Raw genomic sequence first — 20991 nt, 5'->3', positions numbered from 1 at the left:
ACTTCTGATTTTCTTTAAATGGTAAATGAAAAGAGCTAGAACCTGAAGACTTTGTTGACATACAAGATATCATGGAGATAGAAATACAGTTTATCAATGGATGAAATAAACCAAATGAACTAATGATGCAGGATAGTCCATGAGAGGGGATCTATAAGGGTCTAAGAAAGGGCTATTATAAATGTTTACTGGAAAATTCAATTCAGACTTGAATTTATATTAATATTGAACTATAAAATTAGGAATTTCAATGCAAAATTGATATTGGATGCTGAGATGAATCTAAAGAATATGAAACTAGGGCACAAATAGGGAATATGAAGAGAGTCTTGGAGGTGCCTAGGAATAGATCTAATGGTTTGCTGTTCATTCAGAAATCAGATCTGCTTTTTTTTTGCATATTAAATGAACTAGCAATGTGAGTTTTCCACCAAGCTGGGTTGATAAAATAGGATCTAGCCTAAGTATTTGGAACTTAAGATTCAGATAATGGACCAAGATCCAAAATTAACACGAGAGAGAGAGAGAGAGAGGATTTTAAGGGCAGGGAGGGGTTGAATGATTCATATGTGCAATAAAATATATAATAGGATGGTGGGATGAAATATCAAGAGAATGCAACTAAGAAAAAAATAGGTAAAAACAGGACTAGACGTGAAAGGAATAAAGAAAAAGTAAAAAAAAGCATAGACCACTATGAAAAGAAGGAAAGGAAAGACAGAGGACAATAAAGCACTCTCTCCAGAACCTAGGAATCATGCCTATGTAGTGGTCTCACACCCGGTCATCACCTTATAAGGACTGATTTGCAGCAATGATTTTTTCCCAATAAAGCTTCCATCTTTATTGCACCATCAAAGGCTTGTACACTACTTGAGATTTTATATATAATAAAAAATACCTAGCTCTCCTACAAAATCCCAAAAGTACTGCCAAACAAGGCACAAATACTGTTCATAGTGACTATGGCATGAACAGTGTTGTGAACCATAATAAAATAATTATCCTTACCAAGCACACAAATAAATGTTGAAATCTTTTAATCACATTCCTCGATTTCAAATCGACCAGCTAAAATGAGAAATAACTAGAAATACAAGGAGAATACAAAGAATGGATCACTAAAATTAAATCTAAAAAAATCCGAGTAGCAGCTCTATGATGCATCATGGCATGATCTTGGATCTCCATCATTCGCTTATGCTGTGTTGGAACTCATCTCAAGTTCTTCTAAACCAAAGCCACATTGATTGATATTCCTTCTAATGGATAATTGATGATGAGTGCACCATCAATTGGTGATACAATAATATACTTTGAGCAATTGTGGAAGTCTAGTTGATGCAGAATCGCTTTTAAGCATAACCCTGCTTAATTAAAGTAAATCTTGTCGTAATTCAGTCCAGAGTTCACCTAGTTTCAAGTTAGTTTTGTCTATCATGATGTTGCCTCGAACAATATAAACAAGAGCAGCACACATCTGCTTTTGTATGACAACTCAAACTCTTATAAAACTGGTCCTTAAACTTTGGAAAATCTTGAGTGGAAACTTTAAGTTCGCATGAACCTTGCGGTGCATCATCCTCAGTTACCAGAAATTGAGTGATGAGTTCAAAATCTTCTAAATACCCTTCCATGTCTATTTTTGCATGCTTAGCAGGAACTTAAATTGTGGACTCCCCTTTACCTTTGGCACTTCTTTCGCTTCTTGAAACATAATTCTCTCTTTGTCATCCTTGATCTTTCACATTTAAAAAATATAAAGGATACTAAACTTGATGTGGTAATATTGGTCTTCGTGTTGTAATGAAGTCCTGCATTCTGGATGCTGTGATGTTTAGCTGTTTATGTACACATGCAAACGTCTTTGCTTAGAAATGATGCGTTTTAGTCCACTTACAATTTTTCCTTGAATCATGGCAATCAAAGGGAATGTGGGAAGTTCAACCTAGCTTCAAGGTTATTGTGCATGCCAATCAAATATTCATCATGCCATCATGGTGTCAAAAGTTTCATGGACTCACAGCCCAAAAGCTTAAGCGATTAGGAGAACCGGTCCAGGCTAATAAACCCATGGGGCACCCAAGGAAGGCACTATGGTCCCAAACCACTTGGTTTGGGGTGCACCAAACTGTACCAGGGCAAGACCGGCATGGTTCTAGCCATTGGTTTGAAAATCCAGCAAGGGAGAGATGGAGGGAAGGAAGGGGAAGAGAGAGAGAGGCCGAGAGAGGACTAGAAAGCCCTCATCTCATCCTCCATCCACCATCTGCAAGAGGTCACCCTATCTCGAATAAAATAGGGGACCCTCTTTTTTTGTGAAAATTCACTAGTGAAGTTGGACACAAAGGCATCGGAAACAAGGGCAACCTGCTGCAGTGGGCGAATGGAGGATGAGATGAGGGCTTTTGAGCCCTCTCTCTCCATCTCTTTGCCACTCTCTCTCCCTCGCTCTCCCTCTCCTCCCTCTCTTGCTCTCTATCTTTCCTCTCTCTTCTTCTCCCTTTTCCCATCCCTTGCTAGCTCTAGCTTTGTTCGTACAGCCCAAAATAGCATGGTATAGGAGTGTACCAGACCATACCATTAGGAAACCAATATGGATTTCGATACCGATACAACCAACCATAGTGATGCCCCTTTTATTAGTCAATGCGGGAATATTGCAATCTCCCCCACCCACTCTCGTGATGCCCTCATCACAGTTGGCTCCTACTTATGAGAGGGGGGCTCACATATAACTCAGGTCCTACTTGACCCTACTGGATCCTCCTTAACCACAGTATCCCTCAATACGGAGACTACATGACTAATAAAGATTGTGATGCACAATGGACCTGGCTTTGATACCACTTGCCACAGACTCATAATCCAGAGGCTTAAGCTATTGGGAGGATGACCATTCCGGGCTAATAAATCCATGTGGCACCCCTTTTATAAGTCAATGTGGGACTATCACTAAAGGCATCTATCAATTTGATACCATGACAATCCTTGACGAGTATATATGGTGGGCAAATTGGCTCAGATACCAAACCTGAATTATAGTTGAAATTGCACACATGAATTTTGATGCAAAATTCAAAGTGGATGCCAAAGATGAATCTAGAGAATATGAAACTAGGGTCAAATAGGAAATATAAAGAGAGTTTGGAGGTGCTTAGGAATAGATCCAATAGTTTGTTGTTCATTTAGAAATCAGATCTGCATTTTTTTCATATTAAGTGACCTAGCAATGAGAGTTTTCTATAAAAAGGAACTGATAACATAGGATCTAGCCTAAGGATTTGGAATTTAGGGTTTAGATAATGGATTAAGATCCAAAATTAACATATGAGAGAGAGAGAGAGAGAGAGATTTTAAGTGTCTGTTAAGTGATTATCATGTACAGTAAAATTTATAACTGGATAGTGGGCTGTTCAAATGTCAAAAGAAAGCAATTAGAGAACAATACTAGGAAGAACATTGCAAAAAACAGACCCAGATGTGAAAGGAATAATGAATAAGCAAAACACAAATTATTACAAAAGAATAAAAGACAATATAGGACTCTCTTCGGAATATAGGAATCACACCTATGGATTGGTCCCACACCAAGTGCATGCCACGCATAGGGATTGATTTGCAAAAATGGTTTTTTTTCACAAGAAAGTTTCATCTTTATTCCGTCATCAAAAACATAACGCTCACGCATAGGGATTGATTTGCAAAAATGGTTTTTTTTCACAAGAAAGTTTCATCTTTATTCCGTCATCAAAAACATAACGCTCACGCACCACTTAAGACTTTTTATAAAAGAAAAAACACTAACTCTACTACAAAATCCCAGAACTACCACTTACAAGGTGCAACTTACTGTTCACAGTTACTATAGCATGACAGTCTTGCGAACAGCAATGCTACAATAATTAGTCATATGAAGTTTACACAGAAACATTGAGATCTTGTGCACTCAACCCCCAATTTCAAAATAACCTGCTAGAAGTAAAAATAACAAGAAACAAAAGAAAAATATAAAGAATTGACAGCCACAAGGTTTAATATATAGGGAATTGATCACTGTCACCAACTGTTACAGATTTTAGATGCAAATGGATCGCAAACCAAGACTATATGCTAGAACAAAAAGATAAAAACACAAAAGAGATGATCAATCTACAGAGTATAAATATATATTGGCTAGAGCAATGATTACAAATTTAAGAATCAAAACCATGGCTCTCAACCAAATTTCAAATTCTCTCAAGTCTCAACACTTCCTAGGTTCAATTCTAATCTCCATAAAATATTGCAGGTTCCCAGAGAATTAGACAAGAAGTTGCAATAATTTCAAGACTACAAATAAATAAAAGTGCCAATAAAGAAACAAGTAGAGTAAGAAAAGAGTCAAAGTTTGAGTGAGGAAACCAAATATGGATGTTATTTTCCATACAGAATTAGGAAATACCATCGATGTTTAGTGCCTGACCACCAACAACTATACCAACTCCAAATCAATGGCCCATGGATGTGATCAAGTCAAAGCCTGCCACACTAGTGGAAAAAGGTCCATCCTCATTGTTGGGAATAACAAGAGATCTAATCCTCCTTCCCATGCTTGCTGGTCACTGAGATTGACCACCCACCTAGCATCTAGGCCTTCAAAAACCTCTAATTTAATTGTGTTTCCAGTGATCTATGAAAATTTGAAGACTCTTTGAGGACCAAACGTGGCACGGGCTTAAAGTGGGATTTTCTTTTGGACAGAATTTGGCTCTTAATTCTCCTCAAAAAAGAAATTATTGTGGCTTTGTGACCAATAGAATAGGGAGAAAGAGGGATGAAGAGGGAGAGGTAGAGAAGAGATAGATAATGAAAAAGATAGGCATTAAGTGGGAAAGAGACAATAGGAGAAATGATGTTGAAGGTTTGGTAGAACCAATGTTTTAAGCCAAGCGAAGTAAGAAGAAATAGATTTTGAATGAAAGGGACTAATTTGAATGACTGAGATAATCCAAATTAATTCTTATGGTGTTGATGATTAGTTTGGTCGGGTTTAAATTTCAAATGGGATCTGAAAATAGATTAATGGTCAACATCATCTCTAGACGGAAATTTAGTGGTACTTTGTTATAAAGTATAAATCTTTTCAAGGCATTATCGGAATTTTGAACAAAAGAGAAGAAAGGACCAAGCTTGGACTGCTTATCCTTCCCATTCTCTTATTCTTCCTCTTCTTTCCTTCTACTTATTGTTTCTTCTGTTTTCTTTTCCCTTCCCTTCTCAATCTGCAGTTTATTTTTTTGCTTCGATTAGTAGCACATGAAAGGAACATTGTCAGCTCAATTCACCTCACTGTTTGCTATTGAAATGAGTGTTCAAAACTTGTACATACCTGAAATTAAAGGTCATATCAGATATACAATAAATCAATTCATTATTTCCAACATAGTACATAACAGCTTCCGGAAAACTTGATTTTAAATGGTGAGACGAAATCTATGTGTTTGATTGATCAACCCAAATCCTACTTATGACTACCATATCCTAATGATAGAAATCCTATGAAGGTCATTCTTCTTTTCTTTTTTAATTTCCAAACACCTTATGCCAGTCCTCTTTCTTGCCCCGGAACAACAAATCACTAATACTGCTTAAACCCTAGAAAATCTTCCTACTATTAGACTATTGTTACTTATGTGCAGCCATTACCCCCCCTAGGGTCCAGCATGAATCCATATTAGCTCAAGACCATGCTTTGAATGGGAAACATAAATGGAGGAAGTGATTGAGCTTAGTTGTTTGCGTCACGTAGAAATCCAAAAGTTGGGATAGATATAAAAGTATTTTTTCAAGCGGATGGTATGAGTTTAAATGGAACTAGAATCAGGATTTGATTCAGCTTTGAATATTTTTATATATGGCAGTAGGCTAGAACATAGAGTGATGAATACCACAGTATTTCTATCTGAATAATTGTTTTATATTACCCACTTTTGTTGGAAAATCCCACCATATCTTTTCATCCATCTGTCCTCCAAATTCTGTATGTTAATCAGATCACTGTAATATCCTCCTGAAGAGCATTTCCATGTAATCTTATTCGTAATTGTTGACCTAAAATTCTAGACAGTACCTATAGGAAATTATAGATAGCATGCCAGTAAACTGGGTAACTTCTCCCTTTTCTTCTACAGATTCCTAAATTAACTCACAACTAGTTATCAGAAAACAAAGGTCTTATTAAGCTAAATCCTGGGTTGAAAACAGTGAGCTAGCTGGGTTAGAAGCTCAGCTTGGTCAATTTAATATGAAATAAATAACTCAATCTTCTGTCTCATAATGCCCCCAGCAAACATGCTAGATTCTACCAAACTTCATCAGAAATGAACAATGCTACAGAGGCACAGACAATTTAATAATGTTAAGTCCCTTATTGTCAGGTATATAGTTCTTTCGATCTTCAATTTCAATTTGCTATGCTCCTTAAATTAAAGTGTACTGAATACTTTAACAGGATAAGCTACATACCAGTCCAAACTACAACTGCATCATCTCTCAATTATGATCATTATAATCCCAATGTTACATGAATTACCTGTATACAGGTGAAACTTATCCAACTAGCTGCAGATAATGAAAACATGTATACACACACACACACACACACACACACACACACATATATATACACATATACATATACATATACATATACATATATATATATATGGCTCTTGCAATAGCTTAAACAATTTTTCACATGTAGCAATCATATATTGAAGCATACATATAACTGTTAGCGACAAGAAACAAATATATACTAATTCCTGCAAATCATAAATGACAAGGTCATAAAATATGTGGAATGAAATTGAAAAATGTACCTCTTAGCTCGAGACACATAAGCCAGTATGAATCTACATTTGCCTTCCTGAAAACGGAGAAGCTTCTCCACAGTATCAAAAAGAAGAGGAATGCTGGACTGTTGAAAGCTTGCACAATGTCAAGGACTAAAAGCATATAATTTATGAAAAATAAAGGGAAAAAATGAAAAAAAAAAAAACTAGGATATAAATATCAGCTCCAAGAACTAGATCAAATCCTCCTGGATGCTTTTGTAAGATTTCACTGATCTGAACACTATTTCCCCACTCAAGTTTCTCAGCTGTCAAAGCTGCAAGACAACAAGTTTCAGCAACAATCACCCTGTCAGGTTATAACATGGCAATGCTTCCATGAGATTTTCTTTAACCAGTTCAATTTGTAACGTATGAGCAACAAAATATGCAGCATTTTAAGCTTGAAACCTCTTACCAGGAGAACTTGATTCTGAAGATAAATGGAGCTTTATGTTTTTCTTCATGATCTGAATATGGCCGGTTATCAACAATCAGAATATAAAAATCATAAGAAGAACTTAAGGAAAGGGTGTAATGAGGAATACACAAGCATGATATCACTGGACATAAACTGTGATTCCTGGAAAGGTGTGCAACACAGAAGATTTTCTGAAATGTTAGTAATCTATGTTTACTACACTCTGATTAGTTATTGACTGATTATTTGAACTTTTAAATGCATCATTTACTGAATGGTTCCACTATAGCAAATTAAAAGATTGAGAGAGTCTACTTCTGCAGCAGAGACTTATCATCTAAATTCGAGCATAGTTTTTGTCATTGTGTTTTGCCACCTTATATGAAATCTGAAAATAGCTATCAAGTATCACAAAATAACAATAAGAAATTGGTCAGATGGTGCTTAGACCTTGCCTCAAGAACTTCTTCATTGTGATCAGTTAATACAACCTCTCGGCAGAATCGGCTGCACAATATGCCAGTAATACCTGGAAAATGGCAAAAATGACATTCTTGGTTTTAAGCGGGAGCTTCAAAGAAAGAAGACATGGTTAGTCATTAGCTTACCAACTCCAGATCCTAGTTCAATCACTGAATTCCCATCAAGTATTTCAGCATTTTTGGAGAGGTAATTGTTCAACAACACTGCACCTGGCCATACTAATTGCCCAGTAAGATCATAATCGGCTGCCATGCAGATTGTTGGAATACATTAAAAGCAAGCCATTAGTCTCAAATATTTGAGAAACTGCATCTAACATGCAAAAGGGAAAGAAGCATCTTAGATTCCTCCCATGCTGCACTGTTTATAATCTCCATTTACAGATGGATACGAGTTGTTCATGCAGTACATCTCCTTAAGCATATCAAAAAAACTGCTATCATATGCACCTACATAGTGGTGTGTGTTGAAAAGCTACTTCTGACACAGTTCCATACTTCAATTACGATATGTAGCCAATTGGTGAACAATAAACATCCTTTTTGTTGCTACAGAATCCATGGAAAATATCTTAGGCGTGGGTCCATTTTAATGGTAAACCTTTCTGACAGAACACGATTGATGTCTGGCTGTCAACAATACAAGAAACCGTTGCCATCAAGTGTGGAGACAGTAAACAACCTTTGTATGACAGATCACATGATATTTCCTCTCAGCAATGCAAGAAACAGCATCCTACTTCTTGCTCTTCCATGAGATGAGAAATCCCTTAAACTACACCAGCCTAATTAGCATCAAGAAAAGAAGAACTGAGCTCCATTGGAGAGCAAAAGCAATCTGGTGTTTCGGCATATAACTGTGACGGCCAAAATTCAAAATTCAGCAAAACCCTAGAGATTTTTTATAGAATACTGATTAAAGTGGAGAGAAATTGATTAAACATATTGGATACATCACCATGTAAAGGGAAAAAAACTGTTTGAAAAATCTTGATGATTTTTTTCAACCAATTCAAAAATAAAAAGAAGAACCAATGAACAATATTATCATACCATATTAACAATATTTTCCCATCATAACAAAATGAAGAAAATATCGCTTGAGAAAGCAAAACCTAGCAAAAGACCTATGCTTGCCAATCATTCACCATAAATAAACAAAAAAATTAACTTGATAAGTCCTCTACCTCTAAGTGTGAAAATCACAGCAACTATTTCTAATCTAGATCCAACACAAACACTTCCGGATACAACATCCAAAACCTAAACAAACCAAGCTAAAACTGAAACCAATCAAACTCCCAAAATCAAGGAACATAGAACTACTATTGACCAAGAAATTTCCTATCCTTCTTCGATATCTTGAAAACCATCTTAAGCGGATCGGTTTTTAATCTATTGGTGCCACTCCTACCTCTACTCCAGTGCAAAATAGTATAGCTATATAAAGCTAATAACCAAACCAATAGATTTGACTAGACCTTTGACGGCCCAAGTAACAAAGCTGAACCAACGTAATACTACTATAGAAAGATAAAGAGTTCCAAGAAATGAATGCTATAAGAACAGAAACTTACTAGAAGCAGAGCGAAGGCAGAAGAGATTAAGGACATGAGACCCAAATGTAAAAGTGGTGAGATCATAACTGCAACAAAATGAAAACAGAGAGGAACTAAAAATAAAATTCAGAACAAAAACAAAAAGCAAACTCAACATTTTCCGTGGAATAAATTAAAAAAACAAAAAAGGGAACGAGAAAGAGAGTATTGTTTTATTACTCGCGATTGACGAAGAAAGATTCGTCTAAGCAGATGGTATCGTCGGCTTCGTCTTCTTTCTGCATCTTTCTCGCGTGGTCGTCTATGCAGATCGTATCGTCGGCTTCGTCTTCTTTCTGCATCTTTCTCGCGTGGTCGCTCAAAGGCAGAGGAAACCGCAGATGGCGAGCGAGTTCAGACGCTGTCTTGGCCGGCACCTCTGAAACAGGCTTTTTAATACCGGAGACCTCGTCAATCTCGGTGGTGGCCCGAGACCGACATGGATTCCGCTATTGAAAGAGGGTAAAATGATAGACGTGCGAAATGTGCCGAAATCAAGATAGCTTCAGGTTGTGTACGTCAATCGCTGGATCAACGATCCCACAACAGCCGAGTCATTTGTGAGGATTTTTTTTAATCTTTTCGATTCGGTTTCCGCTTCAAGATTTTTTTTTAAAATAATATATTTTAAATAAAATATTTTTAGAATATCGTGGCTCATAAATTTCTTACGATATTATCGCGAAGAAGTGATCATATTGGATAAATCCGCAGGTTCAACCCATAAATTTATAATCCACGTAGATAATTTATAGATTAAACTCACGAATTCTTTAATCCACATGAGTTGGATGCACGAATTTTGATATTTAAATTCATGGGTTGGATCCACAATTAATTAAATGGATCCATGGGTCTAACTCACGAATTCAAAAATTCATGGATCCAGCCCACGAAGTTCTCAATAAATATTTTTTTAAAATTTGAACAAAATTCATGAGTTGAACCCACGAATTCTTGTATTCGTGAGTTTAACCTACAATTTTTTTTAAAATTTTTGCCGTTACATAAATTTATGGATTCAACCCATGAATTCGAGAAATTATAGGTCCAACCAATGATTTCATTGTCTTTAAATCCACCTCCAACCCTTCTTACTTCTCATTGAGATTTTCAGAAATTTCCTTGTATTAATGCATTTAGTCCACAAATTCTGATCTCCCTTCTTAAAATCGATTATGGTTTTAAAAAAAAAGTGATGTTTTGTCGAAAAGAAAGAGGGCTCGAATAAAGAAAGGAAAGCAACCATCTCATAGGTATGAAGAGTCTTTTTTTCTAAATAGTGAGTGTAGTAAAAAATTTTAATCAAATTTTTCTAAAAGAAAAGTTGTAGGAGGTAGAATAGTCGATTTAAATAGTTTTAGTGATTTTCGTATTAAATTTTTGTTTGAAAGGATGGGTTGACTATCTATAATTATACTCAACAAGCCAATATATCCTACTCTGGTTCATTATTTTTATAGTAATTTTAGTTTTAATAGTAAATCTTATTCTATTTCATCGTATATTAAAGGACAATTGATTGAATTTGACTGTGAAGTTTTAGGTCAAATTTTGGATATTCCATCAGATGGTGATAGATTTTTCAATAGTAGTACTGTTTAGAATCATTCAGTATTAGACTATACCTCCTGTATTAGAACTATTTTTGAGGACAATATAAGTGTGACCGCTAAATCTGATGCAAATCTATTGCCACTTGAAACTAGGTTAATCCATCATATTTTTACGTTTAATTTCCTGCCCAGAGAAGGTCATAGAGAACACGTACCATATTTAGATATTTATCTCCTCAGAATGGTTCTTTTAGGTGATAGAATTAATTTGCCCTATTTAATGATGTTTTATATGAATGAATGTGTTCAAAGTTCAAAAACCATCTTGCCATATGGAGCTATTCTGATTGCTATATTTGAGACATTTGATGTCCACATCACGGCTGATGATGAAGTTATCAAGGTTAAACATAGTGATATTTATAATCCTGCATCTCTAAGACGTATGAGGTATACATTTCATGATGGGGTATGTGTTGGGTGTAAAGTACTCCCAGCCGAAGTTTGTAAAAGGCCGACCCTTCCAGGGCTTTTCCGGCTTCCGACCTTGTGTGGTGTCTTTCTGAACTCCCTCGACCGTCCGAGCTTCCATAATATCATCCGGGCTTCTCCGACAATGAGCTCCTCCATTCATCTACCGGGCTGCTCCAAATGCTTTCTGAGCTTCACTATCAGCCGATTTTCTACAGTGATCGACTATTCTCTGAATCCCTTCCAGACTTCTTCCGGTCACAGACGACTCTACTCCGAACTTCTTTCAGACTTCGTCAATGTCCCAGCTTCTCCGACAGTAGAATTTCTACAGTAACTAGACTCAATCCAAGTTTTTACGATGGTCGACCACCTTCCGAATTCCATCTAAGCTCCTACGAGAATTGGATTTCAGTCGAACTCCTACAGTGAATGGATCCCAGACGAATTTCGACAACGGAAGGGCTCCACCAGCCAGATCTCTACTTCGAACTTCTATTGCAAGTGGGCTTCACCCGAGCTCCTACATAGCCGAATCCCAACCGAGCTTCTACAGTGGATGGATCACAGGCGAGCTTCTACAACGGGACAGGCTCCACCAGCCAGGTCACTACTCCAAGCTTCTATAATAAAAAATCTCCATCCGAGCTTCCACGACAACTGATCTTCGACCGAGCTTCTACAATAAGCAGCCTCCTTTCAGCCTCCTACAAGAGCTGGACTCCGTCCGAACTTCTACGACAGAATTGAATCCCGGACTCCTCCAACGTTCGACCTTCTCCAGTGTCCTCAAGACTCCTCCAGCGGACGAACCTCCATAGCGCCATCCGAACTCCACTGTCGGACGACCCTCTGTCGGATTCCTCATGAAACTGAACCTCTCCGACGGGCAATCTACAGACAAGCTTCTACATCAGGTAAATTCCAGACGGACTCTCCTAGCAACTGAACTCTTACCGGACTTCTCCAACAGAAAGTCTCCGTCCGAGCTTCTACAGTGGATGATTTCTGCTTGCAATATCAGCACCCAATCAGCACCCAAGGCACTCGACAACAGTGGATTCATCAGCAACCTCGGAGACATCCGAGCTTCTCTTAGATTGCAGAAACAGAAAGTCATTCCGCTCCATCAGACATCCCAACCGAGCTTCAGCCATCAAGCCCAAACTCTCTGGCAAGTCACGACAACGGACACCACTTCACTCTCCATAACAAACTCCACGTGGCCCTGAACGGCCCCCTGACACTACTACTCTCCATAACAAACTCCACGTGACCCTGAACGACCCCCTGATGCCACTACTCTCTGTAACAAACTCCGCATGGCCCCAAACGGCCCACTACTAGATGGTTACAGACGTCGCTGTCAATCAGTTATGCTCTCCGTCTATAAAAAGAGACCCCCAGATACATTCTTCTCTAAGCTCTAAACTCTATCTCGAAACTCTGCCAAAATTTTATTTGAGTGCTCCATTTCTGTTGAAGCAGAGTACTGACTTGAGCGTCAGAGGGTCTTGTCGGAGCACCCCCAACTCCGGTTTAGACTTCTCTTGCAGGTCCCGACGGCGGCCGCGGTCATCTCAACTCCAGCTTCTCCGACGTCGGCGGAATTCTGCACCAACAGAATTAGTGCTAGAAGGAGGGCGTGTGTCTTCGCAGTACCCTTGTTCTTAAAGGAGTGCTCAACGGGACTGTCTCCAATCATCTTCTCCGATATCTTCTTCTCTTTCTCCTGCCAGATCTCCACTTGATGCCTCCTCGAAAGGCATCCACCAGGTGATCCATGGCCTTCGCGGTCAGATCTCAACGAGCTCCGCAAGCTCCAGTCTCATCTTCAGTTTTTCAGGCTTCTCCTCCTCCGACGACGACAATCGGTATGGAGCAGTTTGACTTGCTAGTTTAGCAGGTCAGGAGCCTCACCGAAGTAGTGCAGGCCATGCAGCAGCAGCCGCAGGCATCAGTACGGCTGGAAAGAGTATCGTCGGAGTTCCAGAATCTGACGACTGGGCGGGCCACTTGGGCAAGTCGCCCTGTCTTCCCCAGAAAGGAGAAGCAGAAGGCAGAGAGCCCACTATCCGATCACGATTCCACCCCCGGAGAGTTCCTACCTCCATTCCACCAGAAGTCCCTCGAGACTCACAGTCGAGAGGACCTCCTGGATCAAAGATTCTGAGAGATGAATCGACGGATCGAAGAGCTCCACCATGCTCCCACTGCTTACGATGAGGACATCTGCACTGACCCTCCTTTCTCTCAAATAATCATGCAAGAGCCAATCCCGCCGAACTTCAAGCTCCCCTAATTCAAGAGCTACGACGGGATCTCGGATCCAGTTGACCACCTGGAGGCCTTCCGGACAATGATGCTGCTCCATGGCGTACCAGATGCTATCCTGTGCCGAGCTTTCCCGTCTACCTTGAAGAGAGTAGCAAGAAATTGGTACTTGACACTGAAGTCGAGTACTATCTTCTCTTTTGATCAGATGAGCCACCAGTTCGTTGCTCATTTCGTCAGCAGTCGACGTCTCCGGAGAGGTTCGGAGTCCCTCATCAACATCAAGCAAAAGGAGGGAGAATCCATCCGAGCTTACGTCAACCGTTTTAACATCGCCGCGTTGGAGGTCCGGAACTTAGACCAATCGGTCGCGATGGCCGTCCTGAAGGGCGGTCTTCAAAAGAACGATCTTCTATTTTTTCTGGAAAAGAAGTATCCCAGGAACTTTGCTGATTTGCTGGCTCAGGCCGAAGGATATGCCCGAGCAGAAGAAGCCTTCAAGATGAAGGATGAGGAGGTCGCGAAGGAGCGACAGGCGGGAGACTCCAGCAAGCCCGTAGTTGAAAAAAGACTGAGTGAAGCTCGGCCACGTTCTCGAACTCCCTCCGGACACAAGCATGTCCAGACTCCTCCCCGGGCTCGTAGGCAGAAAAGCCCAAACCACAGAGTTTGTCGGGGCTCTCCCCCAGGAAGATTCCACAGCTACATTCCTCTCAACGCATCGAAAATCCAAGTGCTGATAGAGGTCAGGGAGTAGCTGTCGAGGTCGGAAAGGATGCGCACACACCTCGAAAAGTGCAACCCTAACAAGTTCTGCCTCTATCATCGTGACCACAGCCACGACATGGAGGAGTGCATTCAGTTTTGAGACGAGATCGAGGAGCTCATCAGACGAGATCAGCTCAACAGATTCATTCGACGCTGACCTGAAGGTAGGAAAGATCGACCGAGGGCCCTATCGCAACTGGAGCCGCCAAGGAGGGAGAAGCAGCCTGAAGATCAGCTTCCAATTGGGATCATCAACTCCATCTCTGGAGGACCCCGATGGGGAGCAAACCTTCCGCGGCTATGAGATTCGAAAAATCTACGAATGTATTACCAGTAACTTTGCCTTAAATAAAAGTTTCTTCCATATTCGCATATCTTTTCTTTTGGTATGAGCTCATAACGATAAGAAGTAGCTCCTTTCGACAATCGAAACTAAGCGTGTTAGAAACAGGAGGAGAACCTCGTCCTAACACGAGCAAAGTTGAAGGCCCAATTATTTAAAGATCGGATGGGGGGAGAGGCCCTTACAACGGTCCTTATGTGCCCCCACAGTCATGTTAGGAATAGGAGGAGAACCTCGTCCTAATATGAGCAAAGTCGAAGGCCCGATTATTTAAAGATCGGATGGGGGGAGAGGCCCTTACAACGGCCCTTATGTGCCCCCACAGTCATGTTAGGAACAGAAGGAGAACCTCGTCCTAATATGAGCAAAGTCGAAGGCCCGATTATTTAAAGATCAAATGGGGGGAGAGGCCCTTACAATGGCCCTTATGTGCCTCCACAGCCATGTTAGGAACAGGAGGAGAATCTCATCCTAACATGAGTAAAGTCGAAGGTCCAATTATTTAGAGACCGGATGGAGGGAGAGGCCCTTGCAACGGCCCTTACGTGCCCCCACAGCCCTATTAGGAACAGGAGGAAAACCTCGTCCTAGCATGAGCTGAAATTGACTATGTCGGGAACAGGAGGAGAACCTCATCCTGACACAAACGAAGACCTAGTCGTTCAAGATCAGATGAGGAGAAAAGCCTCCTCAACGGCTCCTTTGCATCCCTACAACCCTTGCTAAGAGCGGAGGGAAAACCCTCACCCAAATATAAAAAAAGAGAGGGGAGATAAAAAGAAAAAGTGACGAACTACACCAGTGATAAGGAAAAAATAAACTACATCAAAAACATAAGGGACCTCGTCTTAACAAGGAAGGAGACTCTTATCAAAAATCCTTAGTCTCTAAGAGGGAACTCAACACAGGTCGAGGAAAAATCGACTTCCTCAAGGTAACGAGAAGTTCGAACCTCCAAGCTCGAGCACCGGGAGGAAGTGTCAAACTCAAATGGCCTCGAAAAGACCTACGGTCATGAACAAAAAGGGCAAATCAACACGACGACGATCAGAAACCTCTAAACAACATCGACATCGAACAAGACAAAAGACAAAATAAGTTCGGTAAACAACAACTCAAAGCAAGAATAGATGAGATAATGAGAAAAATTCTTTTTCATTTCATTAGTAAAGTGTGCATTACAATGCCTTAGAAGGCAAAGACTCAAGGGACCTCATCTCAACGAGGAAGAAAACCTTTGTCAAAAATTTTCAGTCCCTCAGGGCGAATCAACACGACGACGATCAGGAACCTTCAAACAACGTCGATATCGAATAAGATAAAAGATAAAAGAAGTTCGATAAACGACAACTTAATGCAAGAATGGACAAGATAATGGAATTTTTTTTTTTCATTTCATTAGTGAAGTATACATTACAAAGCCTTTGAAGGCCAAAAAAGAAAAACGACAAGAAAAGAAAAAGAATACATGGAAGAACAAAAGGTAAAAGAAGCTCTAAGGAAGCTCGGCTTCTTCCGACTTCGAGCTCTCGGTTTCAGTCATTATTAGGGTTTGCTTTAAGTTTTCGACTTCTTCTTCCAGTTCCATCTTTCTTAGCAGCATCTCCCGGTACATCTGTGGAACCGTCGGCTTTCGCCCTCTGACTCCCGAAGCCTCTTCCTCAGAACCTCGGACTCCACCTCGGCATCCTTGACTGCCTGCTGCTCCTAAGCCAGCTGAATCTTCAGCCGCTGCAGTTCGGCCTTCTCCTGCCCAAGAGCCACAGACAGTTCTTTCATGGTCCTCCTCAAAGAGCAGAGCTCGTCGGAGCCTTGTGCAGAGACGACTTGAACTTTTTCAGACAACTGCCTCTGAAGGCGGGCAACTTCGTCAGTCACCGTCTTGAGCTTCCTTCGGTAGTCGTCTATTTGCCCGCACCAGCCGACTCGGTAGGCGTTATAGTTCGCCTCGACGTCCTGCAGCTGCTTTTGAAGGTCGGAGAATTTCTTTGACCAGTCTCAGTCGTGGTCAGCCTGAGTTGCGAGCTAGGACGAGCTCCCTTCCAACTGGCTGATCTTCTCCCATGCAGTCGCCAGCTCAACTTCAAGAGAGCTGATCTTGGAAGCCTGAGTCCAAGATCGATCGCTGGTGCATTTTCGGAGTTCCTCAAGCTCTGCCACGAAGTCGGCCTTCCTCTGGGTGTATTCCATGAAACCCTTTTTGTGGAGGTCCCGAAAGCGAGTAGCCTCCGTAGTGACTTTCGAATGGCTCTTCCTCAGCCAATGAAGTTCATCATCCAGCTTCTTGAATTTCTTCATCAAGTGACGAACTTTCCTTCTGAGGTCTCAGATCATCGACTTCAGAGGAATCTCCTGTGGTAGGGGAAGAGCTTCGACAGTGCACTGTCGTTGGGAGACAAAAGCGCCACAACTCAAATTAGTGCAAGAAGATAAAAGAGAAGGAAAAGAATGCAGAAGAAGAAAAAAGAGCTCTCTCTAAAGAAGAATCCGATTTCATTGATTAAATAGTTTTTAAGTACAAGAGAACGAAGAAAAGCCACCACAAAGGAAAAATATAAAATTAGAGGTTTCGGACCTCTGGGACAGAAGTGGAGGGGCTCGATGCACTCGGAAGGTCGGTCGCGGTAGCCACGACAGTCAAAGAGGTTCCGACTAGAGGAGGACCGACAGCGGCTTCGAAAGGTCCGACTTCATCGTCAGACGTCTCATCCAGAAAGTTGAGGTCCAGTTCGAAAAACTTTCCGACCACCTTCTCTTGGCAGAGCTCGAAGCCCTTGATGAAGGCATCCTGACCGAATTGAACCTGCAGATCCTCCATCTCGGAGGAGGTCTTGAACTCCTCCACTACTCGGGCCCCTACCTCCGAGACTAGGGATGGGATCTGCACCTTCAGCTCAGAGACCTGCGCCTTCAGCTCGGAGACCTCAGCCTCTACCTTCTTTCTTTCCTCCTCCAAGGTGGTCCTCAGTTCAAATGAGGTTTGCCCCTCCTCCTGCAATGCCTCCTAGAGACTTGCAACCTCGACGATCTTCTCCTTGAGGCAGGTGGCCTCGGCCAAGTGATCTTCCTCTGCCTGAGCTGCCTCCTTCTTGGTGTTCTTCATCACCTCGATGTTGACGATGAGTTGATGTCCAATCTGTAAGAGCGGTCGGGGAGTCAATATAAAAGCTAAGGAGTAAACTAAGTAAAGAAGCAAGAAGAAGAAAAAAGTGAATTGAGCTACCTCAAGAAAGAATCCTAGAGAGTCCCAGACCCGCTGCTCAGGATCAGCATGGACAATCCTGTGGATGACCTCGGGCAGAATGCACCCTTTGACCAACCTCTTTATTAAATCCCTATTGTTAAAGGGATTTTCTCCTGAATCTTCCTCGGAGCCATCGGCCCCCTCGATGGCAGCCTTGCGGTTGCGGCTCTTGCAGGTCAGGGTCTTCTTTCTCCTCCTCCTTTCGGCCCCCGACGCACCCTCTGGATGAGCTTCTGGAATGGGAACCTCGGTCGGGGGGCTTCTTGAAGAGGCTCGGGGGACTTCGGGCTCGATGTCAGAGGGAGCGTCGACGGCAACGGCCACCTGGGCAGGCACGGCCGAGCTCATCTCTCCTATCCTAGCTCTCTTCACCAATCCCGAAGTCGCGGCACCTTTTCTCTTGTGGGTCTTGAAACCCTGGGCTAACCTCCGAGCTACGCCTGTGTCCATGTCTGCAATAAAAGAAGATCGACATGGCTCAGAAATAGAATAAGAGAAAGGGGAAGCAGTAGGGAAGAAAAAAAAAAGAGAAGAGGGAAGTTCTAAAACTAACCTAAATTGGTTTGAGAGGTGCAGAGATGCAGAGATAGGGATCGACTCAAAGAACGCCTAAGGCCGAGAGGGATGGAACTCTCGGGGAAGAAGAAGGACACCAACAGGACTCTCAAGAAAAGTGAAATCCCTGGAAGAGGGGAGCGGGTTTAAATAAGCAACAGGACCCGGTGCAGTAATGATTGCGGATCTCCTCTGGCCAACCTGCACTCGCCGCATGTCCCACTCATCATGGCAGGTGGCTAAAAGTGGCTGATAGCTGACAGAGCCATTATTGCACCGTACCTAGAGCAACGCTCCAGCAGAAATTTCGAAAAAATCTTTTCGGATCACCTCGATTTGAAAAGGCTCCGACATCAACGTGCCAAATGCCAAAATATCTGAAAATAATTGAGTACGAAAATCAAAGGAAGCAACTTCGGTTGTGAAAATTTTTCTGTACTTCCTTCATTCGAAATTCGAACTCAAAAGTAGGAGGACTGGTGTTGGGTATAAAATACCCCCAGCCGAAGTTTGTAAAAGGCCAACCCTTCCAGGGCTTTTCCAGCTTCTGACCTTGTGTGGCATCTTTCTGAACTCCCTCGACCGTCCGAGCTTCCATAATACCATCCGGACTTCTTCGATAATGAGCTCCTCCATTCATCTACCGAGCTACTCTAAACGCTTTCTGAGCTTCACTATCAGCCGATTTTCTACAGTGATTGACTATTCTCCAAATCCCTTCCAGACTTCTTTCGGCCACGGATGACTCTACTCCGAACTTCTTTCGGACTTCGTCAATGTCCGAGCTTCTCCGACAGTGGGATTTCTACAATAACCAGACTCTATCCAAGTTTCTACGATGATTGACCACCTTTCAGATTCTATCTGAGCTCCTACGAGAATCAAATTTCAGCCGAACTCCTACAGTGGATGGATCCCAGATGAATTTCGACAACGGAAGGGCTCCACCAGTCGGATCTCTACTCTAAACTTCTATTGCAAGTGGGCTTCACCCGAGCTCCTACATAGCTGGATCCTAGCCGAGCTCCTACAGTGGATGGATCACAGGCGAGCTTCTATAATGGGACAGGCTCCACCAGCCAGGTCACTACTCCGAGCTTCTACAATAAAAAATCTCCATCCGAGCTTCCACGACAATCGATCTTCGATCGAACTTCTACAATAAGCGACCTCCTTTTAGCCTCCTACAAAAGTCGACTCCATCCGAACTTCTATGACAGAATTGAATCCCAGACTCCTCCAACGTTCGACCTTCCCTAGTATCCTCAAGACTCCTCCAGCGGACGAACCTCCACAGTGCCATCCGAACTCCACTGTCGGACGACCCTCTGTCGAATTTCTCATGAAATCGGACCTCTCCGATGGGCAATTTACAAATGAGCTTCTACATCAGGCAAATTCCAGATGGACTCTCCTAGCAACTGGACTCTTACCAGACTTCTCCAACAGAAAGTCTCCATCCAAGCTTCTACAGCAGATGATTTTCGTCTGCAACATCAACGCCCAATCAGCACCCAAGGCACCCGATAACAGTGGATTCGTCAGCAACCTCGAAGACATCCAAGCTTCTCTTAGATTGCAGAAACAGAGAGCCATTCCGCTCCATCAGATGTCCCAGTCGAGCTTCAGCCATCAAGTTTGAATTCTTTGACAAGTCACGACAACGGACACCACTCCACTCTCCATAACAAACTCCACGTGGCCCTGAACGGCCCCCTGACGCCACTACTCTCCATAACAAACTCCACGTGGCTCTGAACGGCCCCCTGACGCCACTACTCTCTGTAACAAACTCTGTGTGGCCCCGAACGGCCCACTACCAGGCAGTTACAGACGTCGCTGTCAATCAGTTACACTCTCCGTCTATAAAAAGGGACCTCCAGATACGTTTTTTTCTAAGCTCTAAACTCTATCTCGAAATTCTGTCAAAATTTTATTTGAGTGATCCATTTCTGTTGAAGCAGAGTACTGACTTGAGCGTTGAAGGGTCTTGCCGGAGCACCCCCAACTTTGGTTTAGACTTTCCTTGCAAGTCCCGACGGTGGTCGCGGTCATCTCAACTCCAGCTTCTCCAGCGTCGGCAGAATTCTGTACCAACAATATGGATGCGTACGTCTACAGTAGATGAAGAAGAACATGATGGTGAAGGAAGTGGTCAGCCTATCGATAGAGAGCAGCCTACATATACTACACAGTTCAATCAGCAGTCATTCGATCAGCATGTATTATCTGCTCGTATAGATGCCTTGGAGATATCTATTAGCGAGAGATTTGCACATGTAGATTCTCGACTGGATGAGGGATTTGCACAGATGGGTGCCCAATTGGATGAGGGATTTGGATGATTTGATCAGTTCATACAACATTTTTATCATCAATTTCTTCCACCACCATAGGATCCTGT

The 20991-nt window shown here is 41.9% G+C and overlaps 1 protein-coding gene across 4 annotated transcripts in view; it reads right to left on the bottom strand.

The window, feature by feature from the left end:
* Window positions 1-9900, bottom strand: part of LOC105034497 (uncharacterized) — a 45314-nt gene extending 35414 nt beyond the window's left edge. The window contains exons 1-8 of one of the 4 annotated variants that reach the window (XR_012136861.1): window positions 9557-9900; window positions 9356-9423; window positions 7905-8024; window positions 7752-7825; window positions 7294-7345; window positions 7052-7153; window positions 6864-6972; window positions 6508-6574 (exon numbers count right to left, since the gene is read on the bottom strand). Coding sequence is in view for 3 of the 4 variants with exons in the window: in XM_010909687.3 (XP_010907989.1) it covers window positions 6864-6972; window positions 7052-7153; window positions 7294-7345; window positions 7752-7825; window positions 7905-8024; window positions 9356-9423; window positions 9557-9678 (647 nt within the window). In the remaining variant the exon portion in view is untranslated. The remainder of the gene's footprint in view (window positions 1-6507; window positions 6575-6863; window positions 6973-7051; window positions 7154-7293; window positions 7346-7751; window positions 7826-7904; window positions 8025-9355; window positions 9424-9556) is intronic. The other 3 variants (XM_010909688.3, XM_010909689.3, XM_010909687.3) reach the window with 3 other exon arrangements.
* Window positions 9901-20991: the final 11091 nt, after the last annotated feature.

The sequence above is a fragment of the Elaeis guineensis genome, chromosome 14 (assembly GCF_000442705.2).
Source record: "Elaeis guineensis isolate ETL-2024a chromosome 14, EG11, whole genome shotgun sequence".
Classification (NCBI taxonomy): domain Eukaryota; kingdom Viridiplantae; phylum Streptophyta; class Magnoliopsida; order Arecales; family Arecaceae; genus Elaeis; species Elaeis guineensis.
This window is presented reverse-complemented; position numbering and strand designations above follow the sequence as displayed.